Below are 24139 nucleotides of genomic sequence, written 5' to 3'. Positions count from 1 at the left end.
TGTTTTTAATACAAAGTGCATGTTTGTACAAAGGTTACAACTTCTAATTGAACATATACTAAAATAAACATAACATGCATTCAAGAGCACAATGTTTGTTGGGTGTGGTGGCTGGCACCTGTAATCCCAGCACTTGGATGGCTGAGATGAGTGAATCCCAAAAGGTTTGAGGCCAGTGAAGTTACAGAGTAAGATCCTGTTTAAAGAAAACAAAAAAACAGTACATGTTTTTTAAGCCTTGGAAACATCCTGAATAATTCTGGCAAGCCCTGAACTATTCTTTAGTGATGGGATATAGACCTGTTTGTAAGATGAGAAGGATCTGCAAACAGTGACAGCTCAATCTTCAGTATTTCAGTTGATTCTTTCCTAAAAGAATTTCTTCAAAAATCATGCTGTCCTTTTTGAGTGCAGGTGGGATAGTCAGAAGTTCATCTGTTTGGGTATTCAAGGCAGACAATGTAATACATTTATAAAGATAATAAATGTTCTGAGCGGAGTATAATTGGGTGTGCAATGGCAAGCCATAATCCTTCATGAAGAAGGATCACATAAGAGTCACAAGAGACCAGCGGTAGTGGCACACACCATCAGTCCCAACACTTGGGAAGCAGAGACAGGCAGATATCTGAGCCCAAGGCCAACCTTGTCTACAGAGTAAGTTTCAGGACAACCAGGGCAACACAGAGAAACCTTTTCTGGGGACGAGGGGGGGGGGGGGACAAACAAAAACCAAAGAGTCATAAGGGAGATTGGATTTAGAAAAATCTTTGATGCACATTCACCTTCCCAATGAAGCTACTCAAGGAGGTGCTCTGAGGGAAGGTCAGAACATGCAGTTCCTTACCAACATGCAGTTTGTTATATGGATAGCCAAGGAGCAATTAATTCTTCAGATTGGTTCAGATTAGTGATAAAGAAATGCACTGGTATGTTGCTAAAGTTCTAGCTACATATTACAAGTAATGACATTATAGAAACAGCCAGCAACCCTGTCCTGTCTCCCTTGAAAGTGAAACTTAATTTATGTGAATTAGTTTAGACTTTTTAAAATAGCCTTTGATATTTTGTAGTCATAAACTGCTTCATCATCAAATTAAACTTCTTGGACTGTAGAGATAGCTCAGTAAGAGAAGGCACCTACCACCAAGCCTGACAACGCTAAATTTGATCCTCCCAGGACCACATGATAGGAAAAAAAAAATCCTGAAAGTTATCCCCTGACCATGGCATGTGTGTGTACCTACTTACATACACACTAATTTTATAACTAAAAATAAAGCTTAAATCCAGTTTATAGTAATATGTGCATGTGTTTATTTAGTAGTAAGACCAGTAGCTATGTTGCCTTGTAAATAGGATTTGCTTTTTTCATGTATTGTTTAATATTTTTGTTTGCTTCCTTTGAGATGTGCTGCTAAGTAGCAGTATAATGAGCCTTCCTCAATCTCCCAAGTGCCGAGATTGTATGCACTACCAGGCCTAGCTGGTGGCTTCTTTTTATATAAAAATAGTTGTACCTTGGTAGGCGTGGTGGCACATGCCTTTAATCCCAGTACTTGAGAAGCATAGGCAGCCGGATCTTTGTGAATTTGAAGCCAACCTGGTCTATGTAGGGCATTCCAGGGCATTCCAGCCAGGGTTTTACAGAGACCTTGTGTCAAAAAAGAAAAAAGAAAGGTCTGTACAAGTATCCTTTTTTTTTTAGTAAAAGCTTTTTGTAAATCTTTCAGAGCATTCTAAAGAAAGGAGGCCATACAGAAGCGGAACTTCTAGATTTCTGTCAAGCCTTTCAAAGAGAGACTGAGACACTATTAGTTATCATCAAAAATGAAGACATAATATCACGTTTGCATCAAGTAAGTTTGGAATCTCACAGTAAAAAGAAATATATTCTAGGCACTGAAATTGTTCTGTATTGTGATTCATTGCTGCATTCTGTACATTCTGTGTAGGGGAGTAGCTGACATATACTTCCATTGGACCTTTACTGGGAAGATAGTGGGGAAGGTACAGTGTGGCATACTCATTTAGAATCACCCAGGTGTCTGTAGGGCAGGTTGATACCATGTTCACTGAAAAAATGTGAGCCAGTGTTAAGTTTTCTCACTTGAAGAAATCTTTATTACTTGATGTCTGACTATTAAGAAAATCATGCTTTAAAAGGACTTAGATTGGCTAGTTGATAAGAAATAATTACTTGTCACAAGAAGCGACTTGTGGACACAGGATAGTGACATGAGCTTTGTGGTATTGGCACCACCAGGTGAGCTGGAAACAGAATGAGTTTGTGTGACTTAACCCTTTATAGGTCCCCTGAACTTCAGACATGTTCTTTCATGAGCTATCTCTAGCGCTCTTTTTAATTAATTTTGATGAGCTAATGGCTACTCATAAGGTGAGAACTGCTCTACGTGTGTGGCAGCATTGTTAGTTAGTGGTTCTGGCTGAAGTATTTACAGCTACTCATGGTCCTTGAAATCTATGAGAATGTTAAATGTGCCTATATGTGTCTTTCTTCATGAAAGTCCTTTTATGTCTAACAGATTCCTTCTCTGCTGAAGCTGAAGCATTTCCCCAGTGTCATTTTTGCCGGGGTAGACACTCCTGAAGACATTCTGAATGATACCTACCAAGAGCTGTTTCGCTCAGGCGGCTTTGTGGTATCGGATGATGACATACTAGAAAATTTAACATTAGGTTTGTCTTTAATTTTGAAATCTAGGCATCTCAATTTCTCCTTACCCAGTGACACAAATACTGTTTCATCAAGAAGAAATTATCAACTCTAAAGAAATCATTTACCATATGTTGAAGGCTTACTTTGTGCCAATTGCTGCACCAAATCCTTTTAATGTAGTCATCCTTAACACTTGGCAGATCAGCACTATTTTAGGGCTTTGTGGGTTTTTTGGTTGCTTGGTTGGTTTTTGTTTTTTGGGTTTTTTTTTTTTTTTTAAGAATCAGTTCTCCAGTTCTAATGGCACAGGGCCGAATATCTTAATATTAACAAAAAATCTTTTTTTAAAAAAAAAAAAAAAAAAAAACAAAAAACAAAATGGCTTCCTGACCAGGCAGTGGTGGTGCACATCTTTAATCCTAGTACTCGGGAGTCAGAGGCAGGTGGATCTCTGAGTTTGAGGCCGGCCTGATCTACAAAGCAAGTTCTAGGACAGGCTCCAAAGCTACATAGAAAAACCCTGTCTCGAAAAACCAGGAAAAAAAAAAGCCTTCCAAAAGTCATCCTGGTTAATTTAAACCTGCCTTAACTCTGATCACATCAGGATAATTTGAATACCATTTCTCAGCTTACCTTCATCAGCATAAATTCTTCATGGAAACTAGGTTAATAAAAATACATAACTTTTCTACTGCTTCTGTCTGTCATGTGGCTGGTTCAGAGCTTTAGCACAGGCCCCTTCACAGTTGTTTCCCATTATAGTGTGACTGGGTAGAACTGGTTTGAGGAGTCTCACAGGTTATGTGTTTCTGAGGCTGGACATTGCCTGGACATGGAAGAGGTGGAGACATGGGTCTGATTGTTCCTAAGTGACAACTAATGGACCTTGCATGAATAAAAACTAAGACACATCTTCTCTTTGCTGAACTTATTCTACAGTTCAACTGAAGGAAATTGTCAAAATCCTGGAAAAACTAAATGAAAACGGAAGATGGAAGTGGCTGCTTCACTACAGAGAGAATAAAAAGCTCAAGGAAAATGTCAGGTATGTACATGTGGAGAAAGCTGCAAATACCCTAGTCCCAGTTTTCCATGTGCCTTAGATTATGTGTAACTCAAGCACCACAGCTACAAGAACGGTGTCAGAGTGAATATTAAAGCTTGGCTTCATAAGATTTAGGTCTGCTGGATAGCTTTGGGATTTGTTTTTTGTAATAGGGCATCCAGTGAGAGTTGTATCTACAGCAACATCAGCAGCTAAGTCAGGCTCTGCTGCCATATGCAGAAATATGGTGAAATGTGAGCTTGGTGCTGGTGCTTTTTTGACTATTGATTCTTATTTTGAGTTGTCAGGGTATTGGATTTAAACAGTAGGCAGGTTGCTGTAAATCTAAAGCAGTGATTTGTTGTTTTGATTGCTTTTAGAAAGTTTTTTGCAGCCCAATCAGTGTTCCTTCCTCTCCTCAGTCCCTCCCCAACCCCTACCCCCACCACACACATCTTCTCTTCAGAAAAGTGCAGGCCTTCCAGCCAGAGCATATCAAGTTAAAGCAGTGATTTGTGTGTGTGGTTTGTGTGAGTTACACACCTGTTTGCACGGAGCCTGGCAGTCTTTCAGGTGTTTTCTATCACTGCCCATCTTATTTTTTAAGAGAAGGTCTCACTGAATCTGGAACTCATGGATTGAACTTGGCTGGTTGGCTGGCCAGTGAGCCTGCCCTCACCTCCCAGTGTTGGAGTTACAGATATGTGCCACCACACCTGGCTTTTTACATGGATGCTAGGGGTCTAAACTCAAGTCCTCATGCATGTCCACATACTGACCTCATACTGACCACACCACATCCCCAGCATCAGAGATTTTTTTAAAAAAAGAAAATTAGTTGATTTGGTTCAAGAGACTTGGAGTCTATAAGAGTTTCTGCACATTCAAAGTGTGACTCCAAGTTCTCTGCGAACAGTAGGAAACAAACTTGAGTAGATAAAGGATAAAAGGCACCAGGTACTAGACACATGACATACCAAGAAAACAAACCGAACATGAGCACATTACTAGTTTTGAAACTGAACATCCATTCCAGACTTTGAACGCTAAATTATTGAATACTTTTAACACTGCTTTCTTCAGACACTAGGAGCAAGTGTATTGTGTGAGTGTAAAGACAGTACAGGCTGTAGAAATAGCAGTTAGCAGCACTTGCTGCTCCATCAAGAGTTTGGATATTAGCACCTGTATTCGGTGACTCACAACCATCTGTAACTCTAGCCCCAAAGGATCCAGTGCCCTGTTCTGGCCTCTATGGGCACCTGCACATCCATGTCACTTACATTGACCTGCAGGTGCATACAGACACATAGATTATAGACAGAATAAAATTTGAGGTTTTTCCTTGGAGCAGGAGCTAGCCAAGATAAGGCTCACTAACAAGGTAGGGATAGTGAACCAAGCAAATCTGACTGGAGGGTATGGCCAGGAACTCATAGACGATCTTGCTAACCAGCTTTTTAAAAGATGGTGTATTATTGGTGTTTTGCCTGTATGTATGTACCATATGCATGCAATGCCCCCGGAAGCCAGAAGAGGGCATCAGATTCCCTCAAAGGTGGGAACCACCATATGGGTACTGGATCAGACCAGTGCTCTTAATAGCCAAGCTCTTCATCCCCTGCTAACCATTATTTTAGAAGAAAGGCTTAACAGCAATACTAATCATTTATTAAACTGTCAGGTACACACCTATAGGTAAATAAATTTAAAGAACTAAAGAGATTTTTTTCTAGGAGGAAAAAAAAAGAAAAGTAAGATTTTATAGAGATAAAAAATTAAGAAAAGTCTGGCTACTGCTTAGTTTCACTGAGATTGGTTATCTGGCCAAAAATTTAAGTATGAAACATAAACTAGATTAGACCAGTTGCTGTCAGATATAGCAGCAGAGTCTAATCCCAGCACTAAGGGCAGAAACAGGGAAATCTCTGGATGACAGTAATAAGCCAATCTGAACTATGGAGCAAGACCATTACATCACTCCTAAGGAAGATTTGTTGGTTTACATGTTAGTGCAAATGTCCACTAAGATTGGTGAGAAAGCATAGTTGTAATTGTGTAACTGCCTGAGGACTTTGAAGGACCTTTAGTTACCAGTTGAAGTAGCAGTAACTACATGGGTTGTGTTTGTCCTAAGGTTACAGTCTATATTTTCAAAGGAGTTCATTATTGTTGTAAAGTTTAGAGGCAACTAATCAGGACAGTGCATACATATTGGCCATTATGCCATGAAAAAGAACAACAAGAAAAAAGGGGCAGGCTCTTTGAGCAAGTGTTGTTTTAATACAAGTAGCTAAAACTGAAAGCAAAGAGCAAAAATCTTGGTAGTTGAGAGGTGAAGTTCAATTCCCAGCACCCACATTGGGTGGCTCACAACTGCCCGTAACTCCAGATTCAGAGTCTCAGACACTCTTTTGGACTCTTAGGGTGCACATTCTTTCACAGATACACAATTTAAAATCTTTTTCTTTTCAATGAAAGCAAGAAAAGCTACTAACATTTCTTTCTCTTTTCCAGGGTAGATTCAATCGCGCATAAAAAGAACTTAATTCTGAAATCATACCAGAGTGTAAATATCATTGAATTGCTTCATTATCACAACTGTGACTCTCCATCACCGACAAAAGCTGAAATTTTGAAATGTTTGCTAAACCTGCAAATTCAGCATATCAGTGCCAGGTTTGCTGTCTTCCTAACAGGTAAATTTAATCTGAGTTCTAATCTTCATTTCTCAGTTAATGCTAACACAGGACGGCTCTAGAAATATCCTTCCTGAGTAGTTATTGAATGGATTACCCACTGCTATTAGTGCCGTGTATGTTTTGAGATACCCAGAACCAGAGGATGCTTGCCAAGGAGTTCTAGTTAATATTCCTCTAATATTATCAGGTCCTACAAAGTACATGGGGTTTTTTTCACAATTTCTATGAGCCTTAGCTGCCACCTGGTTTACTGAAAACAGTACCGTGTCCATTATGCCCCTTTCCTCCTCATTCTACTACCATGTCTTAGTGTTTCTCATTCTAGTGAATTCTGCTACCTCGAAAAAAATGGGAATACTGGCTTTTTGTCACAGTTTTTCTTCTTTACAGACAAGCCCACGGCATCCCTGGAAGTCTTTGAAAATAGTGGAATCCTTGTTACAGATGTAAACTACTTCACTGAAAATATACAAAATATAGCAGCTCCATTTAGGAGTAGCTACTGGTAAGAACTTTTTGTAAAATTCCCAGAGTAAGCTGGAAATACTGGCAGCAAACACTGCCATTGAGGGAAAGAATGTTTAAAATGGCTCTTTATTTAAATTCAAAAGGTTTTTTTTGGTTGGGTTTTTTTTTTTTTTTTTTTTTTTTTGAGACAGGGTCTCTCTGGAGCTCTGGAGCCTGTCCTGGAACTAGCTCTTGTAGATCAGGCTGGCCTCGAACTCAAAGATTCACCTGTCTCTGCCTCCTGCTGGGATTAAAGGCACACGGCACCACCGCCTGGCCTGTTTTCTATTTCAGTTTACTTGCAGCCAGCCTGGGTTGACAGGGGAGACAGTAAAATGAATGTATGGTTGTCCCAGTTATGAGTATCTTAGTCATTTATCATACCAATTTTGTGTTTCTACAGGTGATTTAAACTACATTTTGGAGTTGAGGCTAGGCATGGAAGATGCCAACAATAAATTAGTATTTTCCTGTGTCTGAAAAACTTCAAATACATACAAATAATCCTCATCTGAAAAAAATCCATGTTTCGTTTTTATACTTTGCTAGAATGTCTCATTTATCAGACCATAGTTGCCATTAGCTTTGGGTTACAATGTTGAGTACTGTTGTAAAATTTTCGTTCTAAATATGCCTTCGAAACTATTGAGCTTAATATTAAAATTGAGACCTTCACATGTTTACCTAGCTAAAGTAAAATCTATTTTAACAAATAGCCATTTTTGCGTGTGGTTAGAGGCTTATGAAGTGCATGTTTCAGAGGTTTTACCACATTGTAAAAAAGTATAATCTGTAATGGTTTTGTTTGCTATTGCCTAAGAAACACTACAAAGAGAAAAACCATGTTTTTCGTAAATGACAAATTTATACACTTTTCCACTTACTCGGGTTTTTTTTTAATGCTGCACTACAAAAAAATCAATCTGAGGAAGAAATTATTTATGATATTAGAACTTTCTTAAGTCTTTAAAATATACACAAGAAGAAACCATTTGTATATTATCTATTTGGAACAAAGGATTTTATACATAGTTTGGGGTTGGGTTGGTTGTTTTTTTTTTAATTTTTTTTTTTAAAATAAAGAATTAAAATGCAGTTGTTTGTGTTTGTGCTGTGATTCAATCTGTGTATAGTCTTTAGCAAGGCTTAGGCCACTCACCACATGCTTTTATAAGAAGAATCCTACTACAATGAGCCTGGTACTACACTAAGAATAAAATGTAACTAGTCATAATGAAGCCAGGAAATGGCTCCCATCCAAACCTATGAGGTAATACCCTCAGCTCTCCTGAAGGCAGTGCACTAACACTTGTGTTGTTTACAAGCAGGACACAGACAATATGGAGGACAGTGGTTTCCAGAGTTTGGCTTTATTTTGCAGTACAGAAATCATTTGGAGCCATTTTGAGACAGACATCATTGAAATCAAGGCTCTGTCAAATCAATACTGCATTGCAGCTTGGTCCATTGAAGAAGCCATACCTGGGATAAAAGGTGCTTCTATATTTTACCTGCTTACCGTAAGATTCCTTTCCCCTTCTAAGCAATTGTAGGTTAAAATACCACATACTAGCTTCCTCCAAACAACTCGCTAAGTCTGAAGTTTGGTTAGAAGTTTATGCCCACATAAAACATGTGGGTCAACTATTTGAGCCCTGCTTTAATACAAAGTAGAGAAAACAATGTTTTCCCAAACCAAAGGATATTCAATTAGACTTCCAATATCAGGATGGCACAAAATGTATAGATCCAGCTCTTGAGCAGAGGCACACAATTGCAAAGGCTACACTGATTAAAAGATACAAGTACTGTATCAAGTTCTCTATCAGTATTTGTTTAGATCAGCTCCTTCACTAGAAAAAATGCCAGTCTGGTTAAACTGAACAGAACCAACCAATTCTGACTAGCCATTTCATGAAAACAAGTTAATACATGATATTAGAAAAGTGAAGGGGAGAAGTATTCACTGGTATAGCACTCTTCAATCTCCATTTTGATCATAAAAGCAGGGCTTACAATGTTGATTTCATACAATATACATTATTTGCCAAATTTTGTTTGTCCTAATTACATAATATGTACTGCTGTTAGTCTTCTCCATAAATGTCATTCTTCTTGCGCTTCATTTCTTCAAAGTCAAACTCAGATCCTGTCATTCTCTTATAGATATCTTTAATGTCATCACACGTTGTCTCAAAGTGAGTGGTAGCATCATATGCACGGGAAATAAAGATCTGGAATTAAGAATTATAGAAGACTTCAGACTATTTAGGGATGCTCCCCAGTAAAAACTGGTAACATCTTTTTCAGTTCATCACACTCACCTGGCTCTCTGATCCCAAATCTTTAGGTACAAAGAGGTCACTGATGCTGACAAATCTATATGGGGAGAAACAGACCAACATCACTGCTTTGCTTTGAAAACATAAGACTGATAAGGGCAAGGCATTCTAGGGATTCATAGCAGCCAATGGCTGGCCTGTCTTGTTCCCAGAATTACCTGACCATGAAGCAGACACCAACACTTCAGTTTTAGTTGACAATGAACACAATACTCACTTCTGTTCAATTGGTTCCAAGAGCTCCAAAGCTGGTCTGATTTCTTTCTCTGGTTCCTTGGTCTCCACAGTTGTACTTACAATGGCAATATATTTGCCCTGTGCTGCCACATTGTGTGCAAAGGAGATCATACAAACATAGATATCTAAAAGCAAAAAATAACACACACCCTGGTGTTTGTAAACTTTGGACAAAAGTACACTCAAGTATCACATGGTTTCACTTTGTTATAAATTAGAATTACTTCAAACAGGCTCTTGTCTAAACTTATTATAAACAGAAATAAACTAAGTCTTGGTACAAATATTTACTAACTGAAATTTCTCTTAACCACATAATCTGGATGTAAAATCGATTCATACATTGAAGGATTGGTCCTCTGCTGATGGTGTTTTTGACAGATGAATGGGTCAGTGAAGTGCCAATTTCATCAATCCATTGATGAGTTCAGAGCTGAATAATGGGCTGTAAGGAAATAGGATCTATCTAGCACAGTGGTTTTCAGCTTTCCTAATGCTGCAACCCTTTAATACAGTTCCTAATTATTGTGACTCCTAGCCATAAAATTATTACTATTTTTTGGAGTTTTTCTTATTGTTGTTGTTGGTTTATTTTGGGTTCTGAGACAGGTTTTTTTTTTTTTTTTTTGTAACAGTCCTGGCTGTCCTGGAACTTGTTTTGTAGACAAGGCTGGCCGTGAACTCAAGAGATCTGACTGAATGCCTCTGCCTACAGAATTCTGGGATTAAAGGCATGCATACCACTGCCCAGTCATAAAATTATTTTCATTGATACTTCATAGCTATAATTTTGCTAGTTAGGAATCATAATATAAATCATAATGTAAATATATAATATGCAGGATATCTGATATCCCTGTGAGAGGGTTGTTCGAATCCCCACAAACCCTAAATTCAGAACCTCTCTAGCATGTCTTGTACCCAAGACTCTTTTATACTTGCTGTCTTTGCTGCCCTAGTTTGCATGACCTAAGCAGATTTCGCTGCCACATATTCCCACTGTCATAATACTGTGCCTTCAACACAACTGAGTAAACCGACTACATTGACAACATGAGCCAAAATCTTTCCTTTGACAGGATGGTTTCCCCATGGAAAAGCTCGCTGAAACTGTAAGAGAGTGATGATCTATGTGACCGTGAGCTACTAAAACTGGAGATAAACTGCACTAGACCAAATTTTAGATTTGGCCAAGACCAAATCTAAAAAATCTTATTAGCTGGATGTGGAAGCATATATGGTGAGTTCAAGGCCAGACAGACTGTCTCAAAAAAACAACATGAAAAACAAGAGATTTTCTGCTGGTCTACACTCTGTATTTGGAAAGGTTTTGAATAGTTATGAGGCTTTTAAGTACAAATTTCCAGTGGCTGGAGAGATGGCTCAGAGGAATAGAGCACTGGCTGCTCTTCCAGAGGTCCTGAGTTCAATTCCCAGCAACCACATGGTGGCTCACAACCATCTGTAATAAGATCTGGTGTCCTCTTCTGTACTGCAGGATACATGAAGGAAGAAACCTATATACATAATAAATAAAAATCTTAAAAAAAAATTAAGTACAAATTTCCTAATTTACTTATTGGAAAATTGATACTTAGAGATTACCACATCTAACCTCTGTTCTAAGTATAATTTTAAATGTAGAAATAATTTTTGGAATTTTTAAGTTCTTCCCGGGTCTAAGTATCTGCTTCAGAATCACTTTAAAAAAATGTGTATCTTTTTCTAGTGAAAATATTCTGTGGTGTGGTTTTCTTATGGGAAAGGGGGAAAAAAATCATAATACTGAAAACTCAGTGAAACCTGAGATGTGGGGCTTCTAGCTAAAAATAAAATACAGTTGAAAATCACTGGTTATATCAAAATTTGAATTGCAATTTTAGACCAAGTCCTGACTTGAATCACAGAAATAAAACAGTTTCTAGCACATTGCTAAAACAAACATGATCATTAGAACCACGACATAGAATCAGCTCAAACACAGTGATGTCAGTTGAACTAATAAATGAAGGCTGGAAGCTTGAAAGAGTCCATCTATGTATTATGTTCATTCTAGCCGTGAAGCCAAGATTCAAGGCAATAGGTACCAGGCTGACATTTCAGTGCACTGCTGCTAGAAGGACCACATTCGGCTTCCCAGGTCTGCTTCCAATATCAAACTAAAGTATCTACCAAAGTAAGGAGTAAAGCCAGGAATATCAGTGAAAACACTAAGAAATCTCACAATTCTACCCTCACTGGCTGTTTTCCAAAACTCACCTGACTTGCGGTTGACTTGGTTCTGTGGAATGATGATCTGGCAGGAATTGGCATCATTGGTGTTCTTGATAGGGTGGCTAAGGATACAAATCACTCTGATTACCTGGCCCACTTTTTCAACTCGATCTTTTACGTAGCTGGGGTCGCAGATGAGCTGCTTACAGCGAGCAATCTGTAACAAACCATTTAAAGGAATATTATTTTAAAGATTTATTTATTATGTAAACAGTTTTGCCTGCATGTGCAGAAGAGGGCACTAGATCTCATTATAGATGGTTGTTGCTGGGAATTGAACTCAGGACCTTTGGAAGAACAGTCAGTGCTCTTAACCTCTGAGCCATCTCTCCAGCCGTTAAAGGAATATTTATAAAGAAGAAATTGAAACATGGCGTATGTCCCACATTCATGTATTAGAAAGTTAAGCTCTCTAAATCAGCCCTAAAGTGGATATTGAATTTTTTTAAAAACAATTTATTTAACATTTTTTATGTGCATTGGTGTGAAGGTACAAGATCCCCTGGAATTGGGAGTTAAAGACAGTTTTGAGCTGCCATGTGGTGCTAGGAATTGAACCCGGGTTAAGCCAGTGTTAAGCCATCTCTCCAGCCCCATGGATATTAAATCTGAATTCATTAGAAACTAAAAACAATTGAAAAAAGAACACAGAGGAGGATTCTACTAAAAAACTACAGCAGTCAGTTTGGTATGGTTACCTGGTACTAGCACAAAGACAGATACAGAGGCCAAAGGAACTGAGACAAAAAGCCAGAAGTAAATCTCCATACTTTAAGTGATTTTTGGGGGGGAAAAAAATATGGGATAAGGAAAATCTTAAAAACTTGTGCAACATACCTATAATCTGAGCACTGAGGTGCAGAGGTAGGATATACATAGAGTTTAGGTGAGGGCTAAAACATTTTTTAAACACAGAATCACAAACTGAATTTCATGAAAAGTTAAAATTTGTGTGTATCAGCAAGTATTAAACTCATAATGCAGTTAAAAACAAAAGGAAACGTATGCCTTTAATCCCAGCACTCGGGAGGCAGAGGCAGGGAGATCTCTGTGCATTCAAGGCCAGTCTGGTCTACAAGAGCTAGTTCTACGACAGGTACCAAAGCTACAGAGAAACCTTGTCTCAAAAAAAAAAAAAAAAAACTCAATAAAAAAAAAAAAATATATATATATATAAAGGAAAAAGGAAACATAATGACATAATGAGAAGAAATATTTGCAAGTACTATATCTGATAAGGGATTAATAGCCAAAATATATCAAGAATTAGAAGAACTCAGCAACTTAAAAAAAGACCTAATTAAAAAAATAGGCAGTGGTGGCATATGCCCTTTAATCCCAGCACTCAGAGGCAGGTGGACCTTGAGATCAAGACCATCCTGGTCCACAGAGTGAGTTCCAGATCAGCCATAAATAAACAAATAAACAAACAAACAAATAAATGGGGGGTCTATAAAGAATTTGAAAAACCATTTATGTGTGTGTGTCCCCAGGATATACTATCAATGTCCACACCACATTAAGTATTTAGCAAACGAAACATTTTATTCACAGAAAGAACAGTTAGTTACTTACCTCTCCTTCAGATTTTACACCAACCACTTTTCCATTTTGCACAATGATTTCTTCAATTGGTTTATTCAACATGTAGGTACCTCCATATATAGCACTTAACCTAAAAAAAAATTATCAGTTAGAATTCACAATTATTTGAATTGTTAAAATCTTCCTTCTTAAATCTAAATAAATTATAGTACCTACGAATTAAAGGTACTAGTCCATAAACAAAGACATGAAAGTATGAGGAAAAACTATTGGAAAGAAAGGGTTAGAGAGCGGCAGAAAAGAACACATATAGGGGCTAAATAAAGAAAAAAGTATGGATGAGTGTAGACAAAAATGAAATTATGTCTTTATATAAAAAAAGGTGAATCCGGAAATCATGTTACGCAAAATAGACTTAAAAAAACAAATCACAATTTTTCTCACAGGACTTAGATCTGAATAAATTTTCTCTACATATTTATAATATATAAAGTAACATATTAATAAATATACATATACACAAATGCATGGCATAAAGTTGAAGGGGGTTCTATGTGGAAGAAGAAGCTTGAAAGAGCAAGTAAGTAAAGAACAAGGGAAATTAATGGAAGACTAAAGAGTAAAATACCTTTTTTTTTTCATATGAAAATAAAGATATAACTACACATATAATAGTAGAAGTCTTGGCTAACATACAGGAAAGCCCTGGGATGAATCCCCAGTGCTACATAGAAAAAGCAGGCAGAAAAAGTGATAAAATTTATGACAAATATACAGCACCCAAAATAAGAAGACGAAAAAAAGAACATTCCAAAAGAAAACCAAATGAGCAGAGCCTCATTATCTGAGGGAGTGGTGTAATGCCAAGGACTCAACACACAAGAGACTGGTGCTCTGCAGCCAAAGGAAAAAGTGACCAAATAGCAGAATAAATAATAACCTAAAGCTCTGGATGGGTTCTTTTCAAACAGGAAGAAAGTAAAGAAAATCCTGAAAGCCAGATCTCTGACAGAAGAGAATAAAGAAAGAAAGAACAGCCTCTTTCTCATTCAAGCCAAAAATCTGCCATGGAGAAAGCTATTTCCAATGTGCTAAATGAAAACAGGTTACAACCAACGAAGTCCTTCAAAAAGAAGGCAAAATATTTTCAAATAAACAAAAGCTAGGCTGAGGTTGTAGCAGTCATACAAGGCTCAGCACGGAAAACTGGTTGCAGGCAAGGCTGATACTGAGTTTGACCCCTTGAGCCCACGCGGTGGAAGGAGAGAACTGACTAGCAAGTTGTTCTCTGCTCCACAGGGAAAATGTTTGACACCCATGTTTTGGTATTGATTTTGTTTTGGTTTGGTTTTTTTTTTAAAGACAGGGTTTTTTTGTTTAGCTCTGGCTATCCTGAAACTGGCTCTGTAGACCAAGGTGGCCTTGAACTCACCTGTCTCTGCCTCTGCCTCACCAGTGCTGGGATTAAAGGCATACACCACCACCACTAAACTTAAAACATTTTAAAAGACAAAATTATGATGTGGCATAACCTACCCACTTAGGTGTTAAAAACATAGATTCAATTCAATCTCCACTGCTGAGGGGAAAAGTATATTAAAAATAAAAATGGAGCCAGGTGGTAGTGGCACATACTTTTAATCTCAGCACTCAGGAGGCAGAGGCAGGCGGATCTCTGTGAGCTCAAGGCCAATCTGGTCTACAAGAACTAGTTCCAGGACAGGCTCCAGAGCTAGAGAGAACCTGTCTCGAAAAACCAAAACAAACAAACAAATTAATTAATTAATTAAAAAATACAGGTGGTAGACAGAGGCAAGCATATCTCTTAAGAGCTCAAATCCAGCCAGGTCTATATAACAAGCTCCAGGATGGCAAGGGCTATAGAGAGACATCGTCTCAAACACCAAAAACAAAACAAAACAAAACAAAAGCCAATAAATAGGGTCATCAGGTAAAGACACCTGCTATAAGGGATATCTGAGTTCAGGTCACAGGATTCACTAAGTAGGAAAGAGCAGACATCTATACACGTACACACATTCAGTTAATAAATGTAATAATGTCAATAAACAGTACCAAATATGACATAAGGAATAAGTAAAACTCTCCCTGCTGAGTATAGAAAAATGGCACAAGTGTTCAGAAAAAACAGCAGTTCACACAGTCAGCAATATCAGATGTACACAAAACTCTGAGAGTAGCTTCATTTGTAATAGCCCGAAACTGGAAACCTAGACATTCACCAAGAAGTGAGAGATGAATGATACTCATATAACACTGTGACTTTAGAAAAAAAAAGTGACGCACACCTTTTATCCCAGCACTCGGAGGCAAAGGCAGGTAGATCTCTGTGAGTTTGGGTTCAGTCTGGTCTACTAGTTCTACAAAGTGAGTTCCAGGACAACCAGGGCTACACAGAGAAACACTCTCAAAAAACAAAAACAAACAAACAAAAAAAAAAAAAAAACCCAGAAGTCAGAAATGGATGAGCATAGACCGTATTTTTCGATGGAGAAGGGACTAGTTTGTGGGGAAAAGAAACCATTTTTATCTTGGTTGGAATTGTGACAAAACAGATCTTCTCAAACTGCATTTCATTTTATTGAAGCTATGTGTTTCACTGTGCGTAAATCTTATTTTAATTAAAAAAAAAAAAAATCTCAGCCGGGTAGTGTTGATGCACACATTTAATCCCAGCACTCGGGAGGCAGAGGCAGGAGAATCTCTGAGTTTGCCCTTCCCCAGGACATATCAAAGCCCTGGTGGGCAAGCACATAACCATACTTGAGAATTAGTGCAAAAAAAAAAAAAAAAAAAAAACCACCAAAATAATATTAATAGCCGAACGGTGGCGGCATATGCCAGCACTCGGGAAGCAAAGGCAGGTGGATCTCTGTGAGTTCGATGCCAGCCAGGTCTACAAGAGCTAGTTCCAGGACAAGCTCTAAAACTACAGCGAAAACTTGTCTCGAAAATCCAAATAATAATAATAATGTAAAAAACATAAAACAAATAGCATCTCATTATTCAGAGACATTTTTCCACTTTCAGTAGGCAGGATGAAGTCTAGGATCAGCAGGGCTATAGCTAATGGGTTAAACAGATGCTCACCTTGCAAATCCTTGTGGCAATTCTCCAAGGCCATAGAGTGGATAAAGGTATGGGCTTTTACCATATCTTGCCAAAGACTCACTGTAAAGTTTAATTCTATTAATGGTATCACAACATGGCTGATCCAAGTAGCTGGGAAAAAGTAAAAGAAAATTAGAAAAAAAGTATTTTATTTTAAACTCTTTTTCTGAAGTAATTCCACTACCCTCTTATTTCTCTAAAATGCCCTAACGCTAATTTGAAACTAGAACTTCTTTCACAAGGCCACACAACAGCATACAAGTCCTAAAGCCTCCATCTGGAAAATTGGAGATTCAGTTGAGAATTTCAAGAAAATATAAATCTGAAAACCAAGAGAGTTTCTCACTGGAATCTTCACTCTCACTCCGTTGTTGATATTCTCTAATAAATGTAAGTTGACTAGAAATTGAAGCGCTTGGAATTGTCTATTAATATAGACTAGGAACTGCAACATTGCCTAAATCCACTCATGGTAAAACAGACCTCACTGTTAACAAGTATTTCACAGTCACCAATGAGATTCATTAGCCTACTTACTCATCTGTTCTGTACAGTGCAAGAGAATGGCCAGTAAAGTCTATAACATCTTGGCCCAAATCAAACTTCTTATACAGATCTCTCATTGAGGTCTTCTTAGGATCAACACCCTCAAAAGTTCTAGGATCTTTTTCATCAAAGTTGGCAACATAAACTAGGAATTTCCTGAAGCGGCGTTTTTCAAATAGTCCCATTAAGCCTGAAAAATATTTTTTCAAATAACACATACTCACAATAGGACACTGAGAAGAAAAAATTTAAATATCAATGTCATGACTGGACAAATATAATTTATGTAAAATGGAATCTAGTCAACATGGTTTTCAGGGGCACAACACTTTAAAACAGATCATTCATAAAGTCTTCAATTTACCACACAAATTCAGGTAACTAGTACATAATTGGAGAAATTGAAACTTGGAAGAAAAATTGTTCCACAAGCATCTATATCGGCATTCTTCCTCTAATAATGCCAATCCGTAACTAAGCCAGTTCTCAAAATTATGAGAGCTGTTCCTTTCCCCTCTTCACACTTAGACCTAACGGGAAAAGGACGCAGAAGACACCAGGGAAGAATCATCAGCAGCTACCTTTAGGAGCCGACTACACTGTAGGTCATTTACTTTGATGAAATCTTAAACAATCAGTGCACTGCTCTACACACTTTTTAAAAACGGCTATAAGCAGGGCCAAAGACATGGTTCAGCAGTTATGAGCACTTGCTGCTCTTGCAGAGGATTCAGGTTCAGTTCCAACCACCCCCATGGTGGCTCACCAACCATCTGTAATGCCCGCACCTTCTGGCCTCCATGGGCACTAGGTAAGCATGTGGTATACACATATATACAGGCAAATCATCATACAAAATAAGAATGAAATATCTTTAAAAGAAATTCACTGGCAACGGTGGGACATATCTTGTCTAAAAATAGTAAATTAATATTTAAAAAAAAAGTGTGTGTAGAGAGAGAGACAGACAGAGACAGAGAAACAGAGAAAGAGGAACAGAGAGAGAGAGAGGGAGACAGAAACATGGAGAGAAAGCAGTATGTAAACTCCAAGCTCTTTCTTAGTCAGTACTCCTATAATAACATACAGCTGGTAGTAAGATAAAGCTGAGTTCCCCTCCTCTCCTAAACAGAATAGAACATTAAAGGTAACTAATGTATACCTAAGTGCCTAAACAGTACCTGGAAATTTCCAGTGCACATAACTGGAAATCAATAACTATTTCTTGACCAGATAAATGGGTTTCTGAGACTCCTTTTCACGATAAAAACCTCATCATTCTGATAAATAAAATGAGAATTACTTACTAGATGCCAGGGCTTCTGCTTCAGTGGAAGGAACCTTGTAGATTTTCCCCCCCTTGTACACAAAGCTCCCTTCAATCACTTTGAAATCCATATAGCGAGTGACCTCCGTGTAAAGCAGCATCTTCACCAACTGACCTAGAAAGTCACATAATACAAACTGTCACCCAAACCTTACTACCAATAAAAATTAGTAGAAACTGCTATCAAAGGTGCCCATTTTTTCCCTAACATTGTATAACAACTCTTACCAAGAAGCCCCCAAAGCAACACTTTCAATGGTGCGACTAGAACACACACCTCAAGCACATGTTTAAGCTTAATGTTACAACTCCTAAGCTAATGAAGCTCACCAGCTTGGGTCTGCAAAGGCCATGAAATGTGTGCTAGCAGTGAGAAGCAGCCTGTTTTCCTGCACGTGGATTCAGGCTACTTTACTGTTCTATATCACAGACAATTCCAAATATTGCAATTTCTAAGTCAACTTATATTTGAGAATATCAACATCAGATAGAGAAAGGACTACAATTAGGAATATCACTGCCTAAAAGCCAAAGGAGGGGTATGGGCCCAAATCAGCCAAATTTCTTGTGAGACCAGAATCATTTTAAAGCTCGTAGTCACATCTTTGTTCAAGTCAGGGCTTGGGAACATAATTCATTTGTCTAGTATGTATGCAATCCTGTATTCAAACTCCAGAACCAAAAAAAAAAATTATGAAATAAAGTATGAAGAGATACTTATGCAGCAAAGATTAAAGTACATTGAACAATTCTATTAACTGGCCCCAATATTAAGATTCATTACTAAGAATTTAATACAGCTGGACATGGCACGCCAATCTAACTCAGAAAGCTGAAGAAGGATTGATTCAGTGTTCCATGTCATCTGGGCTACACTGAAGACCATGTTTCAAAACAACAACAAAGTGCAAGAGTTCAACAGAATAAAAATTCAAATCAAAATGAAAACAATGAAAGCCCTCTTTGAAAGGGTACAAGTTTTTTGTTGTTATTGTTGTTTTTTGAGATAGGATTTCTCTGTGTAGCTTTGGAGCCTGTTTTAGAACTCACTCTGTAGACCAGGCCGGACTCAAACTCACAACGACCTGCCTGCCTCTGCTTCAAAACAAACAAACAAACAAAAAAAATCACTAAAAACAAATGCTGATATTCTTATAATCTAGTGGTAAAAAGAAAATAATAAGCATATTAAACATAGTAAGATCCCAATTAAAAACTAAACCGAAAAGACCAATGAATGTTTTGTACAGAAAACACATGCCACAGAATCATGCAGCAAAGTCACAGATTACCAAGGCTGCCCCTGTGTCTTTAGAGGGGTGATACTATAAGGAGTTCACTGCAAGAACACAACTTCACAGAAAATATGCCAATTCACCAATAAGCATAACATTTAAAAGATATTTCAGTCCTCTAAAAAATTAGTGACTAGGTATTCTCAAAAGCTTGCACACTAGAAAAATCTTTAAAAGGCCATTTAAGACTCAGGTTCACAGGCGGTGGTGACACACGCCTTTAATCGGGAGGCAGAGGCAGGTGGATCTCTGTGAGTTCGAGGCAAGCCTGGTCTACAGAGCAAGTTCCAGGAGAGTCAGATGTTACATAGAGAAACCCTGTCTCAAAAAACAAAGCAAAACAAAATGACTCAGGTTCATCTAGCTCACTGCCTATTCATTAAGAAGAAGGTCTCTCACAGGTACTTACAATGGTATTATATTTAGAACTTTAGTTTGTACAATACCACACCAGAATTGCAACAAATGTTTTTGTGTGAAATGCCTATAATATTTTACAAAATTTATACATATCTTACAAAATCTTCAATTTTGGTACACACTGTGCCACATCATAACTTTCTTTCCAGAGCTATCCACTATATCCCCTTTCCTCCATTCTTAATTTGACACCAGACCTTTAAATGGAACATATTACTAAACATACTGTTAACATTAACAATTGCCCAGGGTCTTAGAACTGGGGTAATATTCTCTACTTCCAAACCAGATTCTAGACACTGCCATAAATGATGTTACAATTCTTTACCGTTGGCCATAAGGAACTTGGGAATTAAGTCAACATTCCAGTCTCGTCCTCTCCCCATTGATGCTGGTGGTTGTCCTGGTAACTTAAATCTTTTGTATAACTAAAAGTAGAAAAAAAATATCAATTATGTAACAAGATGAAATTTTCACTAAAACATCAATAATTCTTGGATTGAGAGGCTGAGGTATAGCACAACTACAAGAGACAAAGTACAGAGCATTTTAATTTTAGTCAGCTAAAACGTTTATCTGTCATATAAGACTTTTAGGTCTCAATATATTATGTAGTTAAATACAGTATTTAACTCATGAATGCTAATATAAACCAGAATTGGAAAAGTCCCATTTATCATAGAAGCATTTAAACTCATTTCCCCCTAATGTTGCTTCTCTAGTTACACAAGTTAAATACTTCAAATCTAGAAAAGATAGCTAAAACTCGTTCTTGTTAACTTGAAGGTTTTAGGCTTTACTGAAATATAACTGATGTATAAAAAATTGTACATACAATGTAAACACTTTGATAAGTGTGAACATAAGCACACAATGTACCAATGTACCAATGGCTACCATCATCAAAGAATAAGCACACATTCACTTCCAATGAGTGCCTCCCAGCACAATACAGTATGAAGTAATCAACAATTTATTTCAAACTAGTAGCCTGTACTTCTCCAAAGACAAAACAGAGAGGAGAAAGGCAGTGAGAATTGTAGATTAAGAGGACAGAGAAGAAACACATACACTACTTAAGCCTTTAGTTAACCCTGATTTTAAAAACAAGCCTACTGAAGAATATCACTCTCTGAGTTATTGGAAATCTGAATATAGTCTAAATATTGCTTATCTTCATACATGTAGTAGTATTATGATACTGTAGAAAATGTCATCTTTAACAGATGGAAGGTGAAACACTTAGGTTAAGTGCCACAATGTCTTTTTTTACTTTCAGTTTTCCAAAGCCATAAGAAAGCTAGGTCTAGTGGTGAAGACCTATAATCTAGCACGCTGGAAGCTGAAGCAGGGAATCTTGCGTTCAAAGCCAGCTAGGGCTACATAACAAAACCTTGTCAAATTTAAAAATAAAAAGCATAGTGACAATAACAAAAAAAATTCCAAACAAATGCAACAAGATGCTAACTGCTGGATTCAGATGGGAGGTTTTGCCACACTGTAATAAAACATTCTTTCAACTCTTCTGTGTTCCTAAAGACAAGAATAAATTTCTTGGTTTAAGTATTAAATATAATTGGGCAGTGATTTCAATACTCGTGGAAGAAGTGTACATTATTTCACAAAGTGTTAATCCTCATATATGTAAATATTTAAAAGCTCCAGGTGTAGAAATAAATTTAGAAAAACTCACTTATAAAATGAATCATGCATCATGTGCCGCTCCTCGTCCTCTCTCCCCTCTGCCCCCCAAAAAGGAAAAAGGATAGTGGAGCAAGCATCATTAAGCTTGAAATTGCAACTATGATTTTTGAATATTTTTTTTCCATTTGCATTCCTTTTTTGTTTGTTTGTTTTTTGAGACAGGATTTTTCGATGTAGCCCTGGTTGTTCAGTAGACCAGGCTGGCCTCAAACTCACAGAGATCTGCCTGCCTCTGCCTCCCGAGTACTGGAATTAAAGGCATGTGTCACCTTTTGCCTGCATATCTGTCTGTATGAGGGCATCAAATCCTCTGGAACTGAGTTACAGACAGTTGTGAACTGCCATGTGGGTACTGGGAATTGACCTTGTGTCCTTTGAAAGAACAGTTAGTGCTCTTAACCACCAAGCCATCTCTCCAGCCCACAGCTATGATTTTTTTAACCCCACAAACACAATTTTGTAATCTGGGAAACAAGGATAAAGAATACGTGACTTTAAGAGACTGAGGAGGCCAGCCTGGTCTACAAAGTGAGTTCCAGGACAGCCAGGGCTATACAAAGAAACCCTATCTCAAAACAAACAAAAAGACTGAGGCAATAAATAAGGCCAGGTGGTGAGAGATGGCATTCTGCTGGCACACAGGGAACCTTCCCATTCTTTCTACAACCCCCAAACTAGAAGCTCCTAAAAATAACAGAGTTGAAGACTTATTAATTTAATAAACCAAAACTGCCAGGCATGGTGAGCCATGCCCTTAATCCCAGCACTACAAAGTGGAAGCAGGTGGAGCTCTGTTAGCTTGAAGCCAGACTGGTTGTGTATAGTGAGGTCAAGGAGAGCCAGGACTAGGTAGAGAAAGAGAGATCCTGTCTCACCCCCCACTCCCAAACTGTAATAGTAACAAGCCAAAATTGATATCATCTCCAAGAACTAAGAATTCCAACATGTAAAGAAACATTGACCACAGAGACTTACATCTTCCAGTGGTGTTATTGATGCACTTTCTCCTCCATAGTACGGGTTCTGGTCCATATGAAGAACCTTCTTTCCATTCACTGACATTATCCCCGACAGGATACATTCCTAAGGGTAAACATGTATTTTTAAAAGACATATATACAACATGTTTAAAATATATTCTTTGTTAAAAAGAAAACCCTTAGTAATTAAAACACTCAGTCACCATGACAACCAGTAGGCTTAAAGACTCTCTCGAACTCTTGGGAGTTCTGAGATGAAAATTAATTTCACAATAACAGGACATATCAGTCACTGCTTTTTCCTGGGCTGTCATTTATATTAAGGCCAAATCACAGTCAAACAGAACAAAGGCAGAGGCTTTCAACTACACCCTGCCATTCTATTCTTTTCTGTCAGGCATTCATTAAGGTCTTTAATGAGGCATTGAAATTTAACTTAATAAAAGCGCATCTGAAATATGCACCTTTTTTACACTGCATGTGACAGATAGCACTTCCAGCTCAATTACAAGCTGTACATGAACACTTTGTTCCATGAGTAATCACTTTTATTTGAAAGAACTATGATTATTCAGCTTTGGTAAACATTTTTCAAAAATGAACCTCTTAAAAGTTGATACATGTTGGGTATGGGAAAGGAGAAAGCCCTGAGTGAGTCCTGAGTCAGTGTGGATTGTTGACACGGCCATGCTCCTGGAAAATGGCAGACTTCCTTTCAGACAGATACGGGGAAATGGCAAAGCTTTCCCTACTTGTCCAAGTGTAAACATTGACAGTATATGCAGAAAATTCCACCATAGCAAGTTCCAGGACAGCCAGAGCTGTTATACAAAGAAACCCTTTCTCAAAAAAATAAAAAAAAAATAAAATCACCTATAGGGCCTGGAGATTTGGCTCAATGGTTAAGAACACTGGCTGCTCTTCTAAAGGACCCAGGGTTCAATTCCCAGCATCCACACGGCAGCTCACAACTGTCTGTAACTCCAGTTCTAAGGAACCCAACACGACCACACAGACATACATGCAGACAAAACACCAATGCATACTTAAAAAAAAAAAAATCACCCAGAGGCAGGCAGTGGTAGTGCATGCTTTTAATCCCAGCATCCAAGAGGCAGAGGCAGGATCTCCTGTGAGTTTGAGGTCAGCCTGGTCTACAGAGAAAGAAAGTTCTAGGATAGCCAGGGCTACAAAGAGAAACTCTGTCTCAAAAAACAAAACATAAAGCCAGGCGGTGGTGGCGCACGCCTTTAATCCCAGCACTCGGGAGGCAGAGGCAGGCGGATCTCTGTGAGTGAGTTCGAGGCCAGCCTGGTCTACAAGAGCTAGTTCCAGGACAGGAACCAAAAGCTATGGAGAAACCCTGTCTCGAAAATTAAAAAAAATAAAAAAAAAAAAAAAAA

The 24139-nt window shown here is 37.9% G+C and overlaps 2 protein-coding genes across 3 annotated transcripts in view; one reads left to right on the top strand and one right to left on the bottom strand.

Moving 5' to 3' along the window:
* Positions 1-8032, top strand: part of Tasor2 (transcription activation suppressor family member 2) — a 62166-nt gene extending 54134 nt beyond the window's left edge. The window contains exons 15-20 of one of the 2 annotated variants that reach the window (XM_050150470.1): positions 1734-1859; positions 2547-2700; positions 3620-3725; positions 6243-6424; positions 6818-6932; positions 7338-8032. In XM_050150470.1, coding sequence (XP_050006427.1) covers positions 1734-1859; positions 2547-2700; positions 3620-3725; positions 6243-6424; positions 6818-6932; positions 7338-7341 — 687 coding nt within the window. In that variant the 3' untranslated portion in view covers positions 7342-8032. Of the gene's footprint in view, positions 1-1733; positions 1860-2546; positions 2701-3619; positions 3726-6242; positions 6425-6817; positions 6937-7337 lie in introns of those variants that run through there. The other variant, XM_050150471.1, reaches the window with a different exon arrangement.
* Positions 8033-8280: 248 nt separating this feature from the next.
* Positions 8281-24139, bottom strand: part of Gdi2 (GDP dissociation inhibitor 2) — a 22176-nt gene continuing 6317 nt past the window's right edge. The window contains exons 2-11 of the mRNA XM_050150472.1: positions 22732-22839; positions 20381-20480; positions 18318-18452; positions 17002-17200; positions 16444-16575; positions 13363-13462; positions 11773-11944; positions 9494-9638; positions 9259-9313; positions 8281-9168 (exon numbers count right to left, since the gene is read on the bottom strand). Coding sequence (XP_050006429.1) covers positions 9022-9168; positions 9259-9313; positions 9494-9638; positions 11773-11944; positions 13363-13462; positions 16444-16575; positions 17002-17200; positions 18318-18452; positions 20381-20480; positions 22732-22839 — 1293 coding nt within the window. The 3' untranslated portion in view covers positions 8281-9021. The remainder of the gene's footprint in view (positions 9169-9258; positions 9314-9493; positions 9639-11772; positions 11945-13362; positions 13463-16443; positions 16576-17001; positions 17201-18317; positions 18453-20380; positions 20481-22731; positions 22840-24139) is intronic.

This window comes from Alexandromys fortis, unplaced genomic scaffold (assembly GCF_014885135.2).
Source record: "Alexandromys fortis isolate MF-2015 unplaced genomic scaffold, M_Fortis_MF-2015_v1.1 scaffold_69, whole genome shotgun sequence".
Classification (NCBI taxonomy): domain Eukaryota; kingdom Metazoa; phylum Chordata; class Mammalia; order Rodentia; family Cricetidae; genus Alexandromys; species Alexandromys fortis.
This window is presented reverse-complemented; position numbering and strand designations above follow the sequence as displayed.